The 22,008-nt window shown below is 35.6% G+C and overlaps 1 protein-coding gene across 1 annotated transcript; it reads right to left on the reverse strand.

The window, feature by feature from the left end:
• Nucleotides 1-363: 363 nt before the first annotated feature.
• Nucleotides 364-11,492, reverse strand: LOC144438969 (ubiquitin carboxyl-terminal hydrolase 38-like). The gene is made up of 8 exons (XM_078128200.1): nucleotides 11,402-11,492; nucleotides 7,644-8,582; nucleotides 5,946-6,047; nucleotides 5,573-5,731; nucleotides 4,803-4,996; nucleotides 4,130-4,223; nucleotides 1,951-3,414; nucleotides 364-783 (listed from the first exon to the last, which is right to left on the reverse strand). Exons 2-8 carry the CDS (start codon nucleotides 8,577-8,579, stop codon nucleotides 610-612), a joined length of 3,123 nt encoding a protein of 1,040 aa, XP_077984326.1. The 5' UTR covers nucleotides 8,580-8,582; nucleotides 11,402-11,492; the 3' UTR covers nucleotides 364-609.
• Between the last annotated feature and the right edge of the window lie 10,516 nt (nucleotides 11,493-22,008).

Raw genomic sequence — 22,008 nt, forward strand, 5'->3', positions numbered from 1 at the left:
ATATCGTACATTGTGAACAATAATGCATCTCTGTAGCTGTAGACACAATAAAACAAATCAAATTGATTTTTGGGTCCACACCCCAAAATCAGCACCCTCAACGATGATCACATTTTCAACCTGTTTCTGTACTGCTTATGGATAATATCAACCACTGATTAACATGTACAATGTCTAATTATTGGTATTTTGACAATTTTCATTGACTATACACATGGTTGTCTAATCAAAAAATGACACTTCAGTTACAGGTAGTACAATTTTAACAGATTCAAAACCGAGCTTTTGCTCAAGATTTAAACTTGCCACTACACTATCTACAGATAATGTTGACCACTAATTATCAGATTCAATGTCTCTCTATAAGCAATTGACCAATTATGAGTCAATATATCTTTGGTTATTTGATGAAAGAAAATGTCCAAGTTGCAGCTAGTGCAGGTTGAATGAGTACGCATGTTCAGAAGTTGGGTTGGGTTGGTTAGACAGTTGACAAGTTCAGAAGTTGGATCTCATAGTCATAGACCAACTATGTAAAAGTTCAGAAGTTGGATCTCATAGACCATTTATGTCAAGACGCAAATGAAGCTGTTTGATGGCCCAAGGAGTTCAGAAGATGAACCTGTTTGACGGTACGTTGAAACCACCAGTTCCTGAACCACCACAACTACCCGGTGGTCCCTGGTTGTCATCATCATCATCAAACTGCCTGGGTTTGTAACTGGCACTACTGCTAACTCTAGCAGTACGTAAATGTAGAGTACGAGCTTCTAGCTCCTGTTCCTGTTGAGTCAAGAAAATAGTACTCCAGTCATCAAGTTTACAGTATTGCACAATGCAAAGCTAAAAAGGATTTTGTTGCAACTCTCCTGTCAAAAATTGTAACTTTTCATCGTGTTTGGTAATAAAATGAGGTAAATGTGACAACTGTTTGGCTAAACAAATATTGTAGTGAACACATGACACTATTACAAGATACTATCACTAGAGGGCAGTCTTTATACTGATGACAACACACGAAAGTCTAGCTAATTGGTCAATATGTAATAAAATAACTTTCCATCACACATTACATCATGTTTGGGGTTGTTTCACATTGATACGTTGCCTCAAAGGGTTTTACAGCTAATTCAAATTCAGTGATTTCATTTTCAGACTTAATTTTTCTTTTTTTGGAAAATATTTCATCAAAATAAAAATATGCATATATACAATCGAATCAACAATATGTGTTTCCTGTAGTGAAATTTATACCATGACCTGTTAAAAGTCAATTAAGATAAAACACAATGCAATGTGTAATAGAGAGAGCATTGTATTGTAGTTTTCAGTTTATAGACTGTGATGTCAATTTTCCAATGTAATGGCCATTCTACATGTATACACCCACTTTATACCATGCACAAGCCATTTAGAACAAAAATATGGAATATATACTCTGGTCGTTCTACATCATGAAAATGTGCGTCTATGTCATGATAACGCATGTCTATGTCACTGGTTCTGCTCTGTTCGTAATATCAGTCAAAACATTCAAAACTACCATTACTTTCCCCAATTTTTCTATGATATTACTGGCACTGGTATAATTATGTTATTCTCCTCATTCAGCCAGAAAGTACTTGTGACCTAAGGGTTGTCACTACTCATCTAGCAAGACGTACTGACAAGGCCCCATAGGTCACTCATTTTTCCTTGGCTGAACAAAGAAAATAATTGAGGAATAACATCTAACTACTAGTATATCACACTTCCATTGAGTAAATAGGAAATGACATTCATTTCAAAGACAGAAAATAAAACATTTTCCTTTTGGGTGAATGCAAAATCATAGTCTCTTTTCAACTATGAAATTCCACAGGATGAAGTCAGACAACCTAAGTTACTGGAGATTGATAATATTTGGTCTGTTGCTAGGAAGTGTTTCCAGAGTAATAGCAAAAGTCTTACCTGTAAATACAATTGGTTGTCCCGAGTGACGGCACTCAGTAGTTCTCGTCCCAGTGGAGGGTCCACTGGTTCTCCTTCCATTCCATAGTAGTCACTTGTACGATCTGCTATTCTCTTGTAAAATAACACATATGCTGTGTCCTTGGAGAACAGCTTGGTGACATTGCTGAATGAGTTATAGGATGAATAGGACACTCTGCTGTCATTGAAGAGGTACCATTGATGTGGAAGATAGTCAGGGTCATCCCTGTCAACGTCAAGGTTGACTGGTGTGGTGTGTCTAGCATAGCAGTAGTAATGCCCACTTTCTGAGGACGTGCCAGAATGCACTATGACTGATGTCAATGCATAACGTTTAAAGTTTCTGTCATCGTACTCCGAGAAATCTTCACTGCTCTCACTAGAATGACATCGTCTCTTTACAGACGGGGATTGAGTTGTCATGTTACTGTCTTCACGATCAGACACAGTCAGTTGACTCAGTGAGTGCTCTTTCCTGCGATGTTTTCCTTTGAGAGGCAGGTGCAGTACTTTGGGATATTTGACATCTGTAAGGAGTTTGGATCGAGTGTGATGTTTGACATCATAAGAGAAACGTAATAATGTTAGTATGAGGAACTGAGGTGCATAGTTGATTTCAAGGAATCGTTCTGCATCTTGCAGACTTTCACATTTCTCACAGTAATATTGGTTTTCACCCTCCAATACTTCAGGTGCCAAGAAATGATCAATTAAATCATCAAGTTTAGCTGTTTCTTTCTGTCCACTTGTACCAGCAGTGTCCATATTCACTGTTTCTTCCTGAGACTTAGTACTATCCCCACTTCCTTCAGATGTAATGCCCTCCATGGCAGTATCCTCCTCTTTCTGTGTCTCCTTGCTCCCATCCTTAACAGTGGCATCATCATGCCCACCTTTCATACAGTTGTTCTCATTGGCATTGGGTTTGGGTTTTTCAGGAAAGGCTAGTGGCAGATCAGTGAATGTTTCTTTTCTGGTAGACACTGAATCACATTTGAAACAACGAGTAACAGCCACAGAGTTGCCACCAAAGTAGTGTTCTACTAAGCTTGTAATCTTGTTTTCCGGCTGATTACTGGACCCCACAACTTGGTGTGTAGTGTTTTCGACCTGATCACCTGATCCCATCATACCTTGGTGTGTTGTGGTAGTATCACTGTCACCAATACAGGGTACAACAGCATCCATGTCTTTGTTATCTGTATTACCAGACAATTGTGGCACCACCTGGTCATCACATACTTCTAACCTACCTTGCTTTACTCTCTGAAGTCTTTCTTTGGCTCGAGTTAGTTTCTCTTCAAACTTAGTATTTTCTGTATCTTCATCACCTACCCTATCTAATAAATACTTCAGGAACTCTGAGCAGTCTTGCTGGGCTCCAGGAGCAAACCAAGGTGGTCTTGATACTTGTAAGAAATCTGATGGGGCATACGCTGGTCTCTGTATATATATATAATAAATAGCATACATTTTACCAAGATACACGTCATTTCCTTACATTTGTCAGTGTTAAAGGCCAGGGTTTCAATTGGCCTTTCCAAAATTTGCCATGGTGTCGCTCTACTTCCTGTCTGCGTGTACCTTGGGGGTATACATGTTATAGGTTACTCAGTTAATCATAGAGCACTGCTGCTTTCCTTGATATCTGATCAATACAATAAACATTCCTGATTTACACTTCTACAGAATACCAAGGGACAAAGCTCTTAACAAATGGTACTATGAGGTGATGATACCCCCAATTTGAGTGAGGGCACTGTATTCTCAATTTCCTGTTTGGAGTCTGGAATGGCCTATACAGGGTCATCGTATTAGTTTTATCTTATCAGTGGAGCCATAAACATTACATAGGATTATTCTTTTGTTCTGGACCAACTTTTTCCCTGGCTGTGCCAGAAAATTGATTTTGACACCTACATTTTAATCATTATCCAAACTGGGCCTTTAAGAACATAGAGGGACTTGTCAGTGTAAGTCTGAGACTGCATGACAAAACATGATTATCTTATGACAACCAGAGACCATCAAACATGCGTTAGTGTTTGTAGAGAGAGATGTTTATATAACTATCAACTGTTATTCATTACTTCACACTTGATAAAATAAAATTTTATATTTTAAATTTAATTCCAATTTATAAATAGTTTACACTAACCTGTGTGTGAGCCAGAAAAGCAAAGAGGGACTGAAGTCTGGGTATGACACTCTGCTGAACTTTCCCACAGTGATTCAATAACTCGCGTCGAAATCTAGAAATAAAGACAAAGAACACACTATCAGATTGGTAGTTATGGTCAGGACATATTACATCTATCTACAGTGCAGATATGACAAGCATGGCTACATCGGTGAAAAACTTTTTCTGTGTATACTTTCAGACTTGCAGAAATAAAGATACTTTCATGTTCCAAGTTCTGTGACTTTCTTACTATATGCAACCACTGTGATAGGTGGAAGAAAGTAAGCTGTGCAGGAACAAAAGTCAGAACAGGTACAATTATCATGTGTCTGACTCTTGCAAGGGAGATTTATACACATTGTAATTCAATTGCTGAATGTGACTGCATGTTATAATCAGTATGTAGTATAGACTCATGATATGATTTTTTTGTCTGTCAAATTTATGACAGAGATGTGAACAGTCGTTTGTATACTTTTTGTTTAGTAAATCACCCTCTGTATAAGACAGACACAAAGAACAATTGTATTAAAATGTACATGAATCACCCTCTGCATAAGACAGACACAATTAACAATTGTACCTCTTCTGACTTTTGTTCCTGCACAGCTAAAATTCTTCTGCTGTATATATAACCAAAGATACTTACCCATCTGCCATAAACAATGCCTGTATAACACTATTGACATAGCATGTGTTACCAAGATTAGTAAGGCCTGTCTTGCCAGTCTCAGATTTAGGACTAAACTTTGGATTATAACTAAACAAGGCACTTCCATGTGATGTCCATGCATTTAATTTCAGTTTTTGTTTGATTACTTCTTCACTAGGTCTAGGATAGTCCTGGAACCAAATTATAGCAAATAAGTGGAATCAGTCTATGAATGGATGACACACATACAAGCTCTTATACTGGAGACTATAATGAATAACACTTTCAAAACCATACTTCATTGTACGGAAAAGAGAAAATGTCTCATCAGTTTTGAAATAACAGTTAAACTAGACAAAGTGTTCAAAGTAAACATATAATACCTTTATATCAACTTAAGGATATCTAGAATGGGTTTAAAGAGATCTGGGTATCAAAATAACTCACTTTCATGATATCTAGAATGGGAGAATGGGTTCATGAAGATCTGGGTACCAAAATAACTCACCTTCATGATATCTAGAATGGGTTCATAAAGATCTGGGTACCAAAATAACTCACCTTCATGATATCTAGAATGGGTTCATAAAGATCTGGGTACCAAAATAACTCACCTTCATATCTAGAATGGGTTCATAAAGATCTGGGTACCAAAATAACCCACCTTCATGATATCTAGAATGGGTTCGTAAAGATCTGGGTACCAAAATAACTCGCCTTCATATCTAGAATGGGTTCATAAAGATCTGGGTACCAAAATAACTCACCTTCATGATATCTAGAATGGGTTCATAAAGATCTGGATAGCCTGCATGCTGATGTATCTGGACATAGATCAGTTCAGAGAGTTTACTCAGACAGTCTTGACTTGACATGGAATCTTCTTTCATTAGTAACCTGACCAGATCTGGAGTATGGTTTACAACCTAGTGTATAAGAAGTAAATAATGTGATGATTAGGGGGCATGGTTTCAACCTAGCATTGTCCTGATCAACAACAATGTACATACCAATACTTACTACTGCACACTACCACAATACTGCAATGCCTCATGACATTTCTATTACTGTACACTGCAACCACACCTAGTATAACATTTCTATTACTACAACACATGCAATAGTGTATTGCTGACTTACCTTATGGAAGGCTTCTGGTGAATGTTGGAAACTGAGTAACATATGTGTTAACACGGCTAAAGCACTATTCCTGGCAATAGGATAACACAGCCTAGAAAACACCTGAAAATACAAAGAGGTACACAATGGCAACAATCAGATACACCTAGAATAAGTGAGCATTGCTATAAAAAAAAAAAAAATCAAAAGAACACATTGTAGACAAATTTTTGTAACCATATTATGCAACAAAATCTAACCATTACCACTTACTAAGATTTTCAATCTATATTTCCACATGCTGTTTTATTGTCTGCCCTCTGAGTTCAGAATACTAATTATACAACGGGGAAACTCTACATTGCACATTTTTACTAAATATAAATGTATAAGAGATCTCTTGGGACACAGTACACGAACCTGAATGTGCTGACAATATGAACAATGATGAACAGTTTTGTAAAGAGTATTTCTGTATGGAATGTATAATAACACTCTATTCCATTTAGTTTGAATTGACGCATCCTTGTGATCTAGTTTTGCCATATAATTAAACTATATATTTCTAGTATTATGCACTCCATCTAGTTCACCAGTTAATCCTGTTATGCTCAACTTGTGGTTATTTGTGTACAAACATAATTATATGTATGTATGTATGTATGTATATATGTATGTATGCATGTATGTATGTATGTATGTATGTATGTATGTATGTATGTATGTATGTATGTATGTATGTATGTATGTATGTATGTATGTATGTATGTATGTATGTATGTATGTATGCATGCATGCATGCATGTATGTATGTATGTATGTTACATGCTTTTAACTATGTACTGTAAATAAGTCTCTTTTTTGTCTTTTTTCTATGTTTTTGTGAAATTTTTTAGTGTATGAGCTAGTTCTCGAAATAAATTATTATATTTATATAAACAAATACCCCCCAACCCCAACCCCTTGCCTTCCCTCCCCTCCCCTCCCCACCATAATCACATGTAGTTGAAGTGTTCTGGTGATGTACAGGTTTACCATACACATTTCTAGTGTATCCTTACACATGTTTAGCAGGTTGGTAAAGAACCCTTGGTCATGGTACAAGAATGTATAATTACTGTGTCTACTATGTTTGTATGATCTATTTGATAGTACTACTGCATCCCATGAATTAGAAGAACTTAATTACATTTTGTACTTCCACTATCTCTAATATATCATTCTTACAGTGCTGGTACTTACAGGTAATCACATGGTTAAAGTATACCATGTTAAATGACTAAAATTATGAATACACTGTCAAATTAATAGCCCTCATCAGTGTGCCCTCTAAGCCAATTTGATGTACCACTGACGCACACAATTTCTAGTGACGAACCAAAATTTAGTGTTCCCTATCTCTTACTATGTGGTGACTCACAAGGAATGCCAATTTTTCCCATTTTGACTCACAACAATAAAATTTGGCTATCATTAAAGGGCACACTGACCCTCATCATTCCAGAGTTGTAAACTATAATGGGAAATCTTATGAAAGATTTGCCAAGTTTGAAATAAAGGACTTTGAGTGTATTTTCAGCCTTTCTCATTGCATGATCTATTTTCAAAAAAATTGTTAGTCAAACATAAAGATATACAAAGTACACATATCTTTTTTAATTGTATTAAAGGGTAAAATTAAATGATGTGATGGAAGGTCTGTTGTTGTATAAAACCTACCTTTTCTACTGTAGCTACAGTTACGTTGATGAGTATTGTAAATTTCTGGACAGATGCAAGACTTCTGAGGAAGGCAATAATCCATCGGTCAATGTTCTTGACTGCCGGCCATGATAACCAGTCTATCATTCTCGTCAAAGCTACTGTCATATTGATATCTACGACAGATGGATCAGACGCAGCATTCGTAGTCACCAGTGCTATCATTTCTACTGGAACGTGTTGTGCCAGACATCCTAGCGCCACTGATGGTTCAGCTGACTTTTCCCTTGGTAGGGTCACTGTCGTCAATACTGTGAAGATTTCCTGAAGACTAGGAAGGATGGTGTTGACATGGGAATGCCATACTTTATGCAGCAATGCACCAACAGCATTAACATCTATAAATCGTGTCTTCAAAGCCTCTTCACTGTTTGGGAACTCTACACCACTGACTGCTTGAATGAGCGTCACAGCAAAGACAACGGCAAAGTCTCCCACTGGAATACAGTCTGGAAATTCTACCATAAGTCTGCACAAAGCAGCACACACATCAAGGTGTGGGCATTCTCGTGTCAGACTTATTGCTCTTGTCTGGATCACTTTGCAAACTGCTGTTTTATCATGAAGTAACTTGACACAGTCATGAATAAATTCAACAGTTGGTTTGGGATTCAAGATGGCACCAGAGATGACGTTGACAAGGTAGCTGTGATGAAAGAATTCTTCAAAGGTGGTTAGATTCTGTTTTGCCCATGCCTGGAACACAACTTTTCCCATTTCTTGGATGAACTGAGATTCTCCTTCACGAATGAGATCAGCAGATATGGTCAGGATTGAATGACAGACGGCTGGATTGACAGGCTTGCTGGCTGCTGCAGCAAACTTGTAGAAAAGTGCATGCTTCACATTTTCAGGATGTTTGGAAGCAGCAATGCCCTCTAATATCTTATCCATTCTCTGTAAGTAAAGTTGACATAGTAAATAAATAAAGATTACTGGTAATTATAGACGAGTATCTGATATATCAGATATAATAATGATGATAAATTCTTATCAGCACTTTACACAACAGCCTCAATTCGCTTCACAAACTCAGAGAATATAAAGCATCTATGGTTGGGGTAAAAACAGTATAAATATCCAAGATATATTATTCTAAAAAGAGCTTACTGATACAATACAGCTCAGGAATCTCTTTCCAATTGGATTATCATTAAATTACACTGGTCGAATGCTAACAATGAATGGGTCAGTACGATGTCAATTCTGGGTTGGCACTAACACCCCACCAGCATATGTTAGCAACTAGAGAAGGGTTAATGCCAACACCAGCTCAATGTTAACACCAGACTAGCTGAGTGCTAACACCATGCTGGCACTAACACCTCACCAGCATGTTCACAATTGGTAGGGTAACGCCTACACCAGCCCTGTGTTAACATCAGTTCAGAGCTAACACCAGGCTGGCACTAACACCTCACCAGCATGTGGTAGCAACTGGAAGGTTGACACTGAAAACACCTGTCTAGCCTGATGTTATTGAACTGGTGCAGGTTAGCCAAGTGACAACATCACATGATCAGACTAGCCAATCACAAAGGGATTCTTTAGCTGTACTATACCAGTGACAGGTTTTCTTTCATGCACTACTCACCACCACAGTGTCATACATATTGATTTTATACTGCAAATACTCTCTGTAGCTCTTACTAAGTGAACTCTCTACGATTAGACTACCAGTAGTAACAGTTTTTAGGTGTAACCAAAAACCATGACAGCAGCATTCATTATAAGTAAATCAAGTCAGTGATTCTACACAATCACTTCAATTAGATAATATCATTACCTTCAGGAATCAGAGTACAATAATGGATATAATATTTCGCTGGTTTGCATCATATGATACTACTATAGTTATATCACTATTGTTATATCACTATTGTTTTATTGTTTAAGCCATTTCCTAATGGCAATTTGTCTACTTTCTTTCCTCTATCTCACAATTGTTGCAGGAAACAGTGAGATATACAGTGACATCTAGTGTCTCCTTACTATAGAAAGCATTACTACACTTGTCTATTCTGACAGAGTACATCGGAAATATGTCAAATTATGACATCCATATCCTTGCATATTATGAATTGTAGAAATTAATGCTGAAATATGGATAATCTCAATCTAGAATTTCGGTTATCAATTGTGTAGCTTTTCCACCAAATCACGTGTTTCACTATTTGCAAAACATCTTGACACAACAAGGTAACTGTTATTTAGTGTTTTGTAAGTACAATCTATCTGCGTTCCCAAAATCTTAAGGCAGAATCCCCTGCCAAATATGGAACATTTGTACGGAACACCCTATAAGAGTTTATAAATTGTTCTTTCTTTGTTACAAAGGGTCAGAAACTTCAATAAAGACTCCTTTTGTGTACTACTTGACTGATCTTGGGTTTCTTTCTTCTGTTCTCCCTGCCTTCCCTCCCTCCCTTAAAGGATGGGATAATCTTTTTGTTTAGGACTAAGTTTTTCTAAAGCTGTTTCCAACCTTTTTTCACTCAAAGTTTAATCTTAGTTTGTACGTACAATATCAATGATTTTACACATTTAATAATCTTTTGCAATGTATTGAGTTACAAACAAGGACTTGGCATATTCTGTTTCACATTGATTTTTTAAAGTATAACGTCAAGATAAAATTGTTTTATAAATTAAAAATCCAAAATAGACACCAAATCCTCATCAATATGGTCACCTTAATTAGTGGTCAATATTATATGTAGGTAGTGTAGTGACAAGTTCAAATCTTGAGTGAAAGCTTGGTTTTGAATCAACTACCATGTTAGTAAGATACAATTACACTAGTTGTTAATGTAGTATCATTTTTCGATAAGACAACCACAATCTATTCACTGAAAATTGTTAAAATACCAATAAGTAGACATTGTACATGTTATTGTTAATCAGTTGTCTATCTTATCCATAAGTAGTACAGTAACAGGTTCAAATCATAATCAACACTGTGGTGTTGATTTTTGGGTGCGGACCCAAAATAAATTTGACTGTTGTAGAATATGATGTATATCCCTACAAAAAATATCACTCACAGATTATTCAATGCTGTTAAGGATGTACGAGATTACGCATAAGTTTTTGTATCTAATGAAATCTTCCAGTTGCAGCTTTAGTTACCTGCAATATAGTTGTAAGTTTATTTTGTTTGATTTGTTTTGTTTTAAATATATTTTTTTATATGACGTTTGGGTCGTAAGACAAGATAATGATTAGACTCAACGAACACTAAGGTTAATGCTACGTACAAGAGTGTTCGTAAATACATGTAATCACTAAAACCGATGTCCACAAATCGTAGAGTGCACACCACGGGGTCAGTCTCTGCTAAAACGCAATGCCTGGAACTTCAAGTGTTCGCGAGGAAACAAAACGGTCATTTCTGCGTCATTTCATTAAAATTCATTACTAAACGCCCATGAGTCACAAAACCACAATGCACTTTGATTACATTGTTTTGATTTTATAGTATGGTATGGTTCTTTTTTTCCAAACTGTCTAAAATTACAACATAACATGTCACGCCTGTCACAAGGGGGAAATACACGAACGACACACTGCATGCAGTGTGCGGCATGTTCAGACTACACAGCTGTACACAGCACACACCATAAACAATTGTTCAAAAGGTGCTCGTTTCGTTGGTGGCAACATTAAAAGATGCATTTTTACATATTACTGAATATTTATAAATTATATTTACATACTTATTTCTGCGCGTTAACCAAACAAATGGCGAATAAATGTTGAAATTGGACTGAACACATCTTCGCAATTATCCTCACTCCAGTGTCGCCATTTTTGAAGTTTGTATGTTCGTATCGCTTTCCTCGTGAATCGCGTTCGTCTCGCCAGCTAGCTGTACTTCATAACTAATAGATATCGGCGCGGAGATAGGGAATAGAAATGCGCATAGTACAAAATTTGTATGTACGAAATTTTGATTGTAATAAGTAAGATAATAATAAAATAACCAGTATGTTATGATTGACAAAGAAATACGAAAAAAATATATCTTTTGAAGGTAGACAGGGGATTATTTTTGAGTGCAAACCCTGAAAAAGTAGAAAGCTATAAAGAAACAAAGACCATCTCTAGATCTCGAGGTATTTTTTTTCCAGAATTAAGCTTACATTTTTTCATTCAGTATATGTCCCATACGCAGCATACGGGCCATCATATATGTATCACTTTCTCAAATACGATAATTACACAGTTATAACTAAAAACGAACTGTAGAGAATCCAAATTGCTAAGAATAATGTCCTGTCCACTTTCTAAGGTTTATCTACACATGGAATTTACAAATTAAGTTAACGAAGAAATTGGAACTTTTGTTGCCATGACACTAGACGCATTTTACGCAGACATGATTTCTAGTATTGAAGAGTTAGAATGAGACTACGTATATATGCCTATGCATTCAGATATTATCCCAGTGTTTACCTACCCTTTGGCTGGCACTCTCGACTCTTCCAAAATTTGATGATTCGGGTTGGACATCGTCATAATTATGTGATCGTATTCAGTTGAGAATCCGTCGCATTTAATGGCTAAGTTATTTTCTAATATATTAAAACTTCAATAAAGGGATTAGAAATAAGGGTAATTGTCGAATTTGAAATTAAAATATTTAATTCATTGAAGGATGGAAATCAAATTTGGAGCTTATCCTTATTTCTAATTCCTTTATTGAAGTTTATATTAGAAAATAACTTAGTCACTAAATGCGACGGATTGTTGAGGCTTAAAACTTCGAAATGTTGTTTTGCATTTTTTCGACTGAATCTGTGTCGACCTCAATCAGCACTCTATTGCATATCTGGCGCAATTTCTTTTTATTACTATTTTAATATGCATGTTGGGGATTTATCTGCATAAACTTTTTCATAACCGGGTCTAAGAAGTTTAGAAATGCAAGACATTTTGGTAGAAGCTTTGGAATGTGAAAATAATTTATTTTGTTCACTAGAGGGAGCTGTTTATTGAGTAAAAATTTATAACAAATAACGATACGTTTATGATCGTTTTTGCAAGCTTGGCCAAATCATGGAGGTAGGAAGGACTAATACGTGAAACAAGCGGAACATAACTGTATTGAGATAATTTTATTTGAGTGGTAGTACGTACTACACTTGATTTAGATGATATGCCAAACTTTATGATTTCAGATGTGGATAATCTATTATGGTGAGCCTCAGTGGACACTGATTAAAATCTTCATTTACCAAAGCCATTTCCATCTCTGAAAGTGTCGTTTGTTTCAACATTTGTTGTTCCGGGTGATCGCCGCCTTCCAACGTGGGAAGGCGGCGATCACTCCCAGAACAACAAAACGAAAAAACAAAAATAAACGAAGAAAATAGAGCCAGACCGGTAAATAAAGAAATTTAATCGTATTTACCGTTTCAGATTATAATCAGTTTGGGTGAGCATCTAGCTGCAATAATTTTAGGTTTTTGTTCGTTCCGATGTTTAACTGGTTCGTGTTCCTGTTAAACATCTGAACGAAAAAAGGCTAAAAACAGAGAAAACAACAACTCAAAAACCACAACGGATGTTTCAATTATTGCAGTTAGTGAGCATAATAGGTGTTTATATTAAAACGAAGATTAGATGTTTCTTTACAAACCTATGTTTTGAGGCGTCTTTTTACCATAATAATTAAAACAACTAGTAAATTCCAGTCCCTACTTTTACAAAACAGACAACTACTAAACTAAGGAATTGAGAGAGAGAGAGAGAGAGAGAGAGAGAGAGAGAGAGAGAGAGAGAGAGAGAGAGAGAGAGAGAGAGAGAGAGAGAGAGAGAGAGAGAGAGAGAGAGACAGACAGACAGACAGACAGACAGAGAGACAGACAGACAGACAGACAGACAGACAGACAGACAGACAGACAGACAGACAGACAGACAAAGACAGAATGAGAGACAGAGACGGCGACGAACAGACAGAGTGAGACAGAGAGAAACACAAAGAGACAGAATGTGATAGAGAGACAGAGAGACAGACAGAGAGAGACAGAGACAGATAGAGTAGCCATGATTACATTTAATTTATTGAACTTCACTCACAATGCTGGCAGAAGGCAAAGGGTTGTAGATTGGTGAAGTCATCACCTGATATAAATGACATACAAAATATAGGTTTATTACTGGTTTATATTGCTAATATAACTATATTGAATATTCTCTATATAAACAGAAAATGTAATTATAGTCAGAATATACAAGCAAGTTTCTTACACAGTTTCCTATGAATGTGACAACATATGTGATTGTTCCCAGCAGGTATTCAAAGCTAAAATTAAACATGTAATATTGATATTTGATGGATATCATACAATCCATATATTGACACATTATGTGAAGAGTTTCATGTCAAACTGATGTACATCAGCATGTTTATTGCTCTTTTGGATTCAAGTCTATACTGAATAGTGTCGCTTCAGTGATCGCCCTTTATAGCTTCTTTGAGATAGCCACAGTTTGTAACTGATCGAAGTCCCATTTTCAGCTAGTCAATCTACAAAATACAATACACAAATAACTGCAGCAACTGGGCCTCAATATAGTGTAATTTAGGTGGTTGAAAATGCACAGAGGGACTTCATAACCAGGACTGTGTTTTGCAGATTATTTCTTTGTTCAGCCAAGGAAAATATGAATGACCTAAGGGGGCTTTTGTCACTTCCGAGTCGCCATGGGTATTTTCCAGCTGAATGAAGAAAAATATTAGAGAATAACATAATTATACCAGCGCCAGTAATATCAAAGAAAATAGCGCCAATGGCATTGTAGTACAAGTGTATTTGGCTGTTGCTATGGGTATGGTCTTGTTGCTAGGCATATTGGCTTACATTTTTTGAATGTTTACTTGCTTTCCTATTAATCCCTGTTCCTGTTATCTTTGCAATATAAACCACAATTTTGCTGTTGCTATGGGCGTGGTCTGTTGCTAGGCATATTTGCATACATTTTTAGAATCTTTACTCACTTGCCTACCTTTCCCAGTTTTCATCTTTGCAATATAACCATCATTTGGCTGTTGCTATGGGCATGGTCTTGTTGCTAGGCATATTTGCATACATTAAAAAAATCGTTGGTCACTTACATCTCATCCTTGTTATTCTGCGTAATGTGCATCATCATTTCTCTGTTACTAAGGGCATTTTCATGGTTGCTAGGGCCTGTTTGGTCAAAATCTTTTGAACAACTGCAGAACAATATTAAATGTTAATATAAATGTTGGTTTTTTATATACTAGTAGCGCTTTCCCACCCAGTCTGGGTGCTCAAAGCACTTACAATTATTACCCTGGCTCAGATCTAAAGCAGCACAACGGCCCTTTATACTAACTCAACTCCCTGGGGAGCATACAATCCATTGCAGCCTTTACAAGTGCATAGGATTAAAGCATACACATTGCAACCTCTATCCTACCAGGTCCTCAAGTATACAGCTAGGTTGATTGTGTGATTTGGGTAAAAAATGCAATATACACCCAAATGACAGAATAACCCTCAGAAACACCCCCACCAAAATTCAGCCCCATTCACCATGCAGTTTTCAAGATAACATTATTTTACCAAATTGAGATTTTTAAACCTAATTTGCATATCACTGATGGGATCATCATGTCAGGAACCATTCTTAATCAACCGCCCCTAAGAATATTCCCACCATATTTCAGACTGATCTGCTCATTAGTTTTGGAATTTTTACACAAATCACACATTTGAACAATTTCCCAACTAGACACCCAAGGTAATATACCCACCAAATATTACGGCAATCGGTCTAGCGGTTTTTGACTTTAAGTTGTTTACACACATACATACACATACACACACACACACACACACACACACACACACACACACACACACACACACACACACACACACACACACACACACCAGACACAGACCCAGACACAGACAGACAGACAGACAGACACACAGACACACACACAGACACACCAGACACAGACAGACAGACAGACAGACAGACAGACAGACACACACACAGACACACACATACACACACACACACACACACACACACACACACACACACACACACACACACACACACACACACTTTGCCATGCCTATAGCACTACTGAACTGTAACAGTTCAGTTGTGCTAAAAATCAGGGAAAGTAATGGTAACTTTGAATATTTTGACCCATATTTCCAACACAGCAGAACTAGTGATATAGGCACACATTGTATAAATTCCATATTTGTGGTTGTGCATGGTATAATAATTTATATATTAAGACACAAGCATTGCTTTCATTTGTTGCTTAAAATATCCTGAAGTAAGTATACAGCCTTAATCAATCAATAAGGAGAATGCCACTTGTACAAGTCACTATAAGCCTTGAACCCATGACATCATTATACTGTACATACTCTACATGTTGGCAGTTATTCATTCCTCAGTTCAAATATCCATCTCTGCAGAGCAAGTATTTGAGTGCCCACAACAACAAATCTATTTGTCAAGCCACAATCATACATTCTTAGGCTAAAAGAGAAGTGTGTATGCCAGGTGTGTATGTGTGCATGTGGAGGTGTGGGTGGAGGGTGTGTGTATGTGTATGTGTATGTGTATGAAGAAAGCAAAAAGAGTATAACAACCTGCCACCACAATAAGTATTTTCATTGACACAACCAAACTTAAGTAACTTTAGAGTTTCAAATTGGCAGCTTGAATCTTCCTTGTCTCATTCCATGGTGATGTTGATTTAATTTTGCTCACACCTAGATGAAATGTATCGTTTTACATCCATGGGTACAATCAGACAACACAGTTTGTTATGAATTATACAAAAAAATTGAGACACTGCTCGAGTGCATGCACATAAAATGTAAAAGTTTTGTGTTTGAATCTTTCTTGTCCCATCAGACAGTGATACTGACTTTTGTTCAAATTTAGATAAAATGTATTATTAGTAGTAATAATGTATCTCACGCTATCAAACACTAAAAGACATGTCCACACCATGGTTTCCATTTTGGTACAAAATACATTGTAAAAGTTTATTTCCAAAGTACAAGAAAAAAGTTATCAAAACACTATAAAGAAATAACTGATGCTTATAAACATGATATCCCATTAAGTTGGGATGATGAGTGTCTAGTTCAGGATACCATGGCAACTACAAAGGCCATAGTAGGACCATGGCAACTATACAAAGGAAGTACCAATAGTACCTGGTTTAAGCTCAAACTGAGCTAAACAAGCATATCTTTGCCCAGTTCGTTTGATGCATACATGTGTTATGCAACACACATTAAATGTCGAGCACAGTGATGGTAAAAACTTTGCAAAAATTTGGTATGTTAACCTGCCACAGTAATATCACAACTACCAGACTAGCAGACAGCAGATGTTAGTAGACAGATCAGAAGAGTTGCACATATATCAATAGAAAACACAGCTTTGTTTTGAACTTGTCAATGGAATGATATGGGGAAAGAATGACTCCATATAGCAACTTACAATGTACAAACAATCATAGCTTCTATAAAGGATGTACAAAGAACATCATTTTACTTTCCACATCTACAGATACTTTGCCAGTGTTCTAGTCTAGTAAGACTGAGTTTGAGCTTCTTGGAAGAGTACATTCAACTAAAAATGTCAAAATGAAATGAGAATTTGAAGATGTCTTGACCCTGGTGACTATAGCTGTGTCATTTTTGACTCTGGTGAATAGTGCACATTTTCAAAGTAGAAAGTTCCCATAATGATATTGATATTCGGACACAACCTGTATGCTTTCCAAATGATGATGAAAGCATGGCTGACATGTTGCAATATGGTAGAGGAAAAGAAAAGAATTATTCTAAAAAGCAAGAGCTTCATTCGTTGTGTGATGGAGCTTTATGTGGTCTTTGTTTTATGGTGATCAAATCAACCAAAAACATTTCAATGTGGTCCTGGTCAGTAATTATCATATACTTTCATAAATTTGAATAATCATTTGAACAAGATACCACACATGTGATTTGTGTATATATATATATCTATATAAAACAAGAATTTCATTACAACCAGGAAATCAGCTAGTAGTTGCCTATCCTTTGCGATGCTTTCATTGAAATGCATAACATACTTTCATTGGAAGTATTATATTTGGACTTTCACTGGAAAATTGCAATTTTATAAAACGGAATAAGTTATCAGTGAAAACAAAGTACACTTGCATTTTAAATTTCAGTATCAAAGTTGTAGTGGTTAACTATATAATGCAATATTGTATGCAGTCAGTGACTAGATGATATAAGATTGGATGAAAAGGAAAACAACATACACAAATATGAAATGCCATGTATGTTCTATTCATAATGAGCAACCATGCTTAGATAGAGTGTTCTTTTGCCATCCTATCAGACACCACTTCACTTCAAAGAGAAGTCTGATTAGGGTTGAACAGTCTAAAGTCCATCATTTCTTACATTTTCATAAATTTAGATATTAATGGATTTTTTTAATAGAATATATCATCTTATTTCTGTTGTACTGACGAAACTGGCAGTTCAGGAATAGTGTCTACCACTCATTTTCTTAACAATGTGTTGTTGTAGTACTTAGCCATGTTATTTTTGGTCGGAATAATAAACAAGAACTTACTCAGTACAATTTCATCCAATCTTTCACACAACTATAGGAAAAAGCTATTGAGAATAAAGAACTGGTTAAAAATTAGCAAGAAAATGTACAATGCTAAAACAAAATTATACATGTCTTGTGATAAAGATAAAGACATATACAGAGCTTCATCTCAGTTGTGCTTTATCCTGTCAGTGTTGACGCTATCCTATAGTTCATTATCATAAAATATGCAAATTTATGTGCTGATTAAAATGTAAACCACGCCTCCTGAACTTGATGGACATTTGTGTTAGTATTGCCAAATACAGTATCTACAAGGACTAAAAAACATTATGCAGTCTTGCTGAGACTTTGTGTGATTTGCTAAAATCAATATTTCATTTATGGCAATGGTAAAATCTTAAAAACTTTCAGCTCTAAATTTCATGCTGAAAAATATCACTCTTAGCATCATAAAAATTGGTCAGACCATTGTGAGATATCAACATACAGACAGACAGACAGACACACATGTACATACATACATACATACATACATACAGACTGACTAACATCGCCACAAGATAATGCCTCATTTAGTGCCTTGAGCACACAGAGTAGATATAATTAAAACAGACGATTGTGGCATTGGGTAGGTAACTTATTGTAAATTCATAATACACAAAAAATAACATAATACTCTAGTCTGTACACTAAATAATTAATTATATATCAGAATTAAAGTAAATCACATGCCAAAAAAATAAAGACATAAAATATTGTATGATTATTTCACATGAAAATAGAGTAATTAATGGTCACATAATATAATGCTATCAAAAATAAAAAATATCATCTTTGTGGCATATTACTTATACCACTACTATTACTTTTCTTATTTAAAAATGCCAATAATAGCAAATGTCATCCACTAATATACTTCCAAAAAAATTTCATCTATTAATTATCATCAGTTTTTTTTTTCACTTGGATAAAAAAAGGTGTGGTTCATCATTGGTCAACACTATTCTGTTTGTATATTCATATTTGTACTGAAGCTGTGGTTCCATGTACTAATGCACACATTAATAAAAATACAGTGGTTGCTATGGTAACACAAATCTGACTCCATCTATTGACCCGTGTCTACATCATTTTACCAAACAAAAGAGAATGAATTCCTGTTTCAAGTCATTTCACAATTGCAATGTGTTTTTTTGTGTGTCAGTTAATTTCAAAGTACACATGCAGTGACAATGACTTATTGCAAGCTAGCAAAATTATGGCAGCATTTGGTAAAGGTCATTTCTAGAAAAGAAACAGTAGAAACTTGTCTGACTCTAGTTATATTACAAGAGAATTCCCTGTTTGACCATTCTCACATAAGATACGAGAACAAGCAATGTCACAGCATACAAATTCAGTCACAACTGAGAGATTTTGGTTGAGTGCATAAAACGGTCGTTTGACCTGAACAGTATGGAGAAGAAGACAACATATCACAGACACATACTGACTGTGAGAAGGCAGGCATTCATCATACAAAGTTACCATGGTAATTACAATGTCATATTCACCAGTGATTGATAACGAGAGTTACAACTCATTCAACCACTAGGGAAAATTCATTACACAGTATGCACACTATATACAGCAATCCACAAAGACACAGCATACGAACAGATACATACTCTATTTGTACATTCACACACAATAGATTTTAGAGTGAATTGAACAACAACTTTCAGAAAAACGCATGAACTGTGCTAGTATAGTACTGCCTGTATTATCACAGAATGTGGGAAACCTGGCCACATGGACAGTCAAAACTGGTCAATTCATTCACAGAGCAATCAATCAATTCTAGTACATAAAATATGTAATTATTTTTGGAATGTCAGAGTATGTTTGCCTTATAGTGATACTAACTAGCCGACTATCTACCTTGTTTTTCACATCAAATTTATTCACTTGAATAATCAAATACCCATCTAAAAATATCAACGATATTTGAATGGTATGTGATGTATTGCAAAATAGAGGTTGCTGATTTCATACAACAGTAACATTCACACTGACAAATTGCGTTTTTCCTAATTTGCATTATTCAAGCGTCTTTCACAGAATTTACTGCAGAGGTTAGTACAGATGACAAGCTGAAATAAAGCTGAATTGATCACGGCTACTAACAATTCACATTTAACTTGAAGATCCTACTTGGTATTAAAATGTAACTTGAATTCATTTCAGCTTTGTTTTGTTTGTTTGTTTAAAATTTATTTCCAATCTTGTGACTTGGGAAACGAAAGAAAAATCAAACAAACAAACAAACAAACACACCAACAATCCTATTTAGTACCTTTTTACCTAAATAATGGAATGCAAGCCAATAAAGTAATAGTTTTCAACATATCATGATAATTATCTTTCCTACCAGAATGACCTCTTTACTATAAATTTTCACAAATTTGTCGACAAACATCAAATATTTTCCCCAACTAATACTTTATATGGGCATGATTGGAATGCTGGATGTTGTCGTCCTTGTCTGATGACGACAAACAACTACAAATTTGCTGAAAATAACATTTACGACCTTTCTCACGAAGCAGAACGTATTACTCATAACATTTTTACACAATAACAGTGATGATGCACAAGGAAAACAAAAAGCCACTTTCCACATGACGTACAACAATTGCGTAAAAATATATATAACTGGCTCCCATGGGGTATAGTCTGAGATGTTGCCAAGTATACTCATGTACATATTTTGATATTCTGATGTTGCATGCTACTCTAGCCAATGAATTCATGAAAAAGAAAACAAATGATTTCTAGAAGGCGTGTGTTTAAAAGTTTAACCAATAGCCAGAGAGATTACATCTGCCAGTTATGAAATATTAGCCAATAACAATAGAGATTACATCTGCCAGTTATGAAATATTAGCCAATAACAATAGAGATTACATCTGCCAGTTATGAAATATTAGCCAATAGCCAAAGAGATTACATCTGCCAGTTATGAAATATTAGCCAATAGCCAAAGAGATTACATCTGCCAGTTATGAAATATTAGCCAATAGCCAAAGAGATTACATGTCAGTTATGAAATATTAGCCAATAGCGAAAGAGATTACATCTGCCAGTTATGAAATATTAGCCAATAGCCACAGAGATTACATCTGCCAGTGTTAATTATAAAATATTAGCCAACCATCATACAGATTACATTTGCATGTTATGAAATATTACCAATAGCCACGGAGATAACATCTGCCCGGGGTTAATGAACAAAATATTAGCCAATAAGTATAGAGATTACATCAGCAAATCTTGATTGTATTAAATCAGACTGACTTGAATTCTTTTATACCATGGCAGGTACTTTTGTACTAGCCATGCTAATAAATGTCATATATAGATTGATATAATATCAAAATCATTTAGGCGTGACTTGATTTCTGAAACTTCAGAAAAAATTGACAAGAACGTTATTTGTTTCTTAATTTGTAAAAAAAAATGATCAATGTCGCACACCAATCAAATTAATGTCAACAACATGGATAAATACAATTTTACAAATATTATCACTCTGATAAAAAATGCGTTATTAATTTCTGATGATTGTTCACTCACATTGTGTAAGTTTGTCTTTTCTGAAATATAACACCAAATATCACTCATTTATTTCTGAGCCATAGTAATT

Source organism: Glandiceps talaboti, chromosome 8, assembly GCF_964340395.1.
Source record: "Glandiceps talaboti chromosome 8, keGlaTala1.1, whole genome shotgun sequence".
Taxonomy (NCBI): Eukaryota; Metazoa; Hemichordata; class Enteropneusta; family Spengelidae; genus Glandiceps; species Glandiceps talaboti.

Coding starts and splice junctions, on each gene's coding strand:
- LOC144438969 (XM_078128200.1), bottom strand. CDS start 8,579: ATGGATAAGATATTAGAGGGCATTGCTGCTTCCAAACATCCTGAAAAT. Junction 6,048..7,643: donor CTGTAGCTACAGTAGAAAAG/GTAGGTTTTATA, acceptor TTGTATTTTCAG/GTGTTTTCTAGGCTGTGTTA. Junction 3,415..4,129: donor CTTTTCTGGCTCACACACAG/GTTAGTGTAAAC, acceptor ATATATATACAG/AGACCAGCGTATGCCCCATC.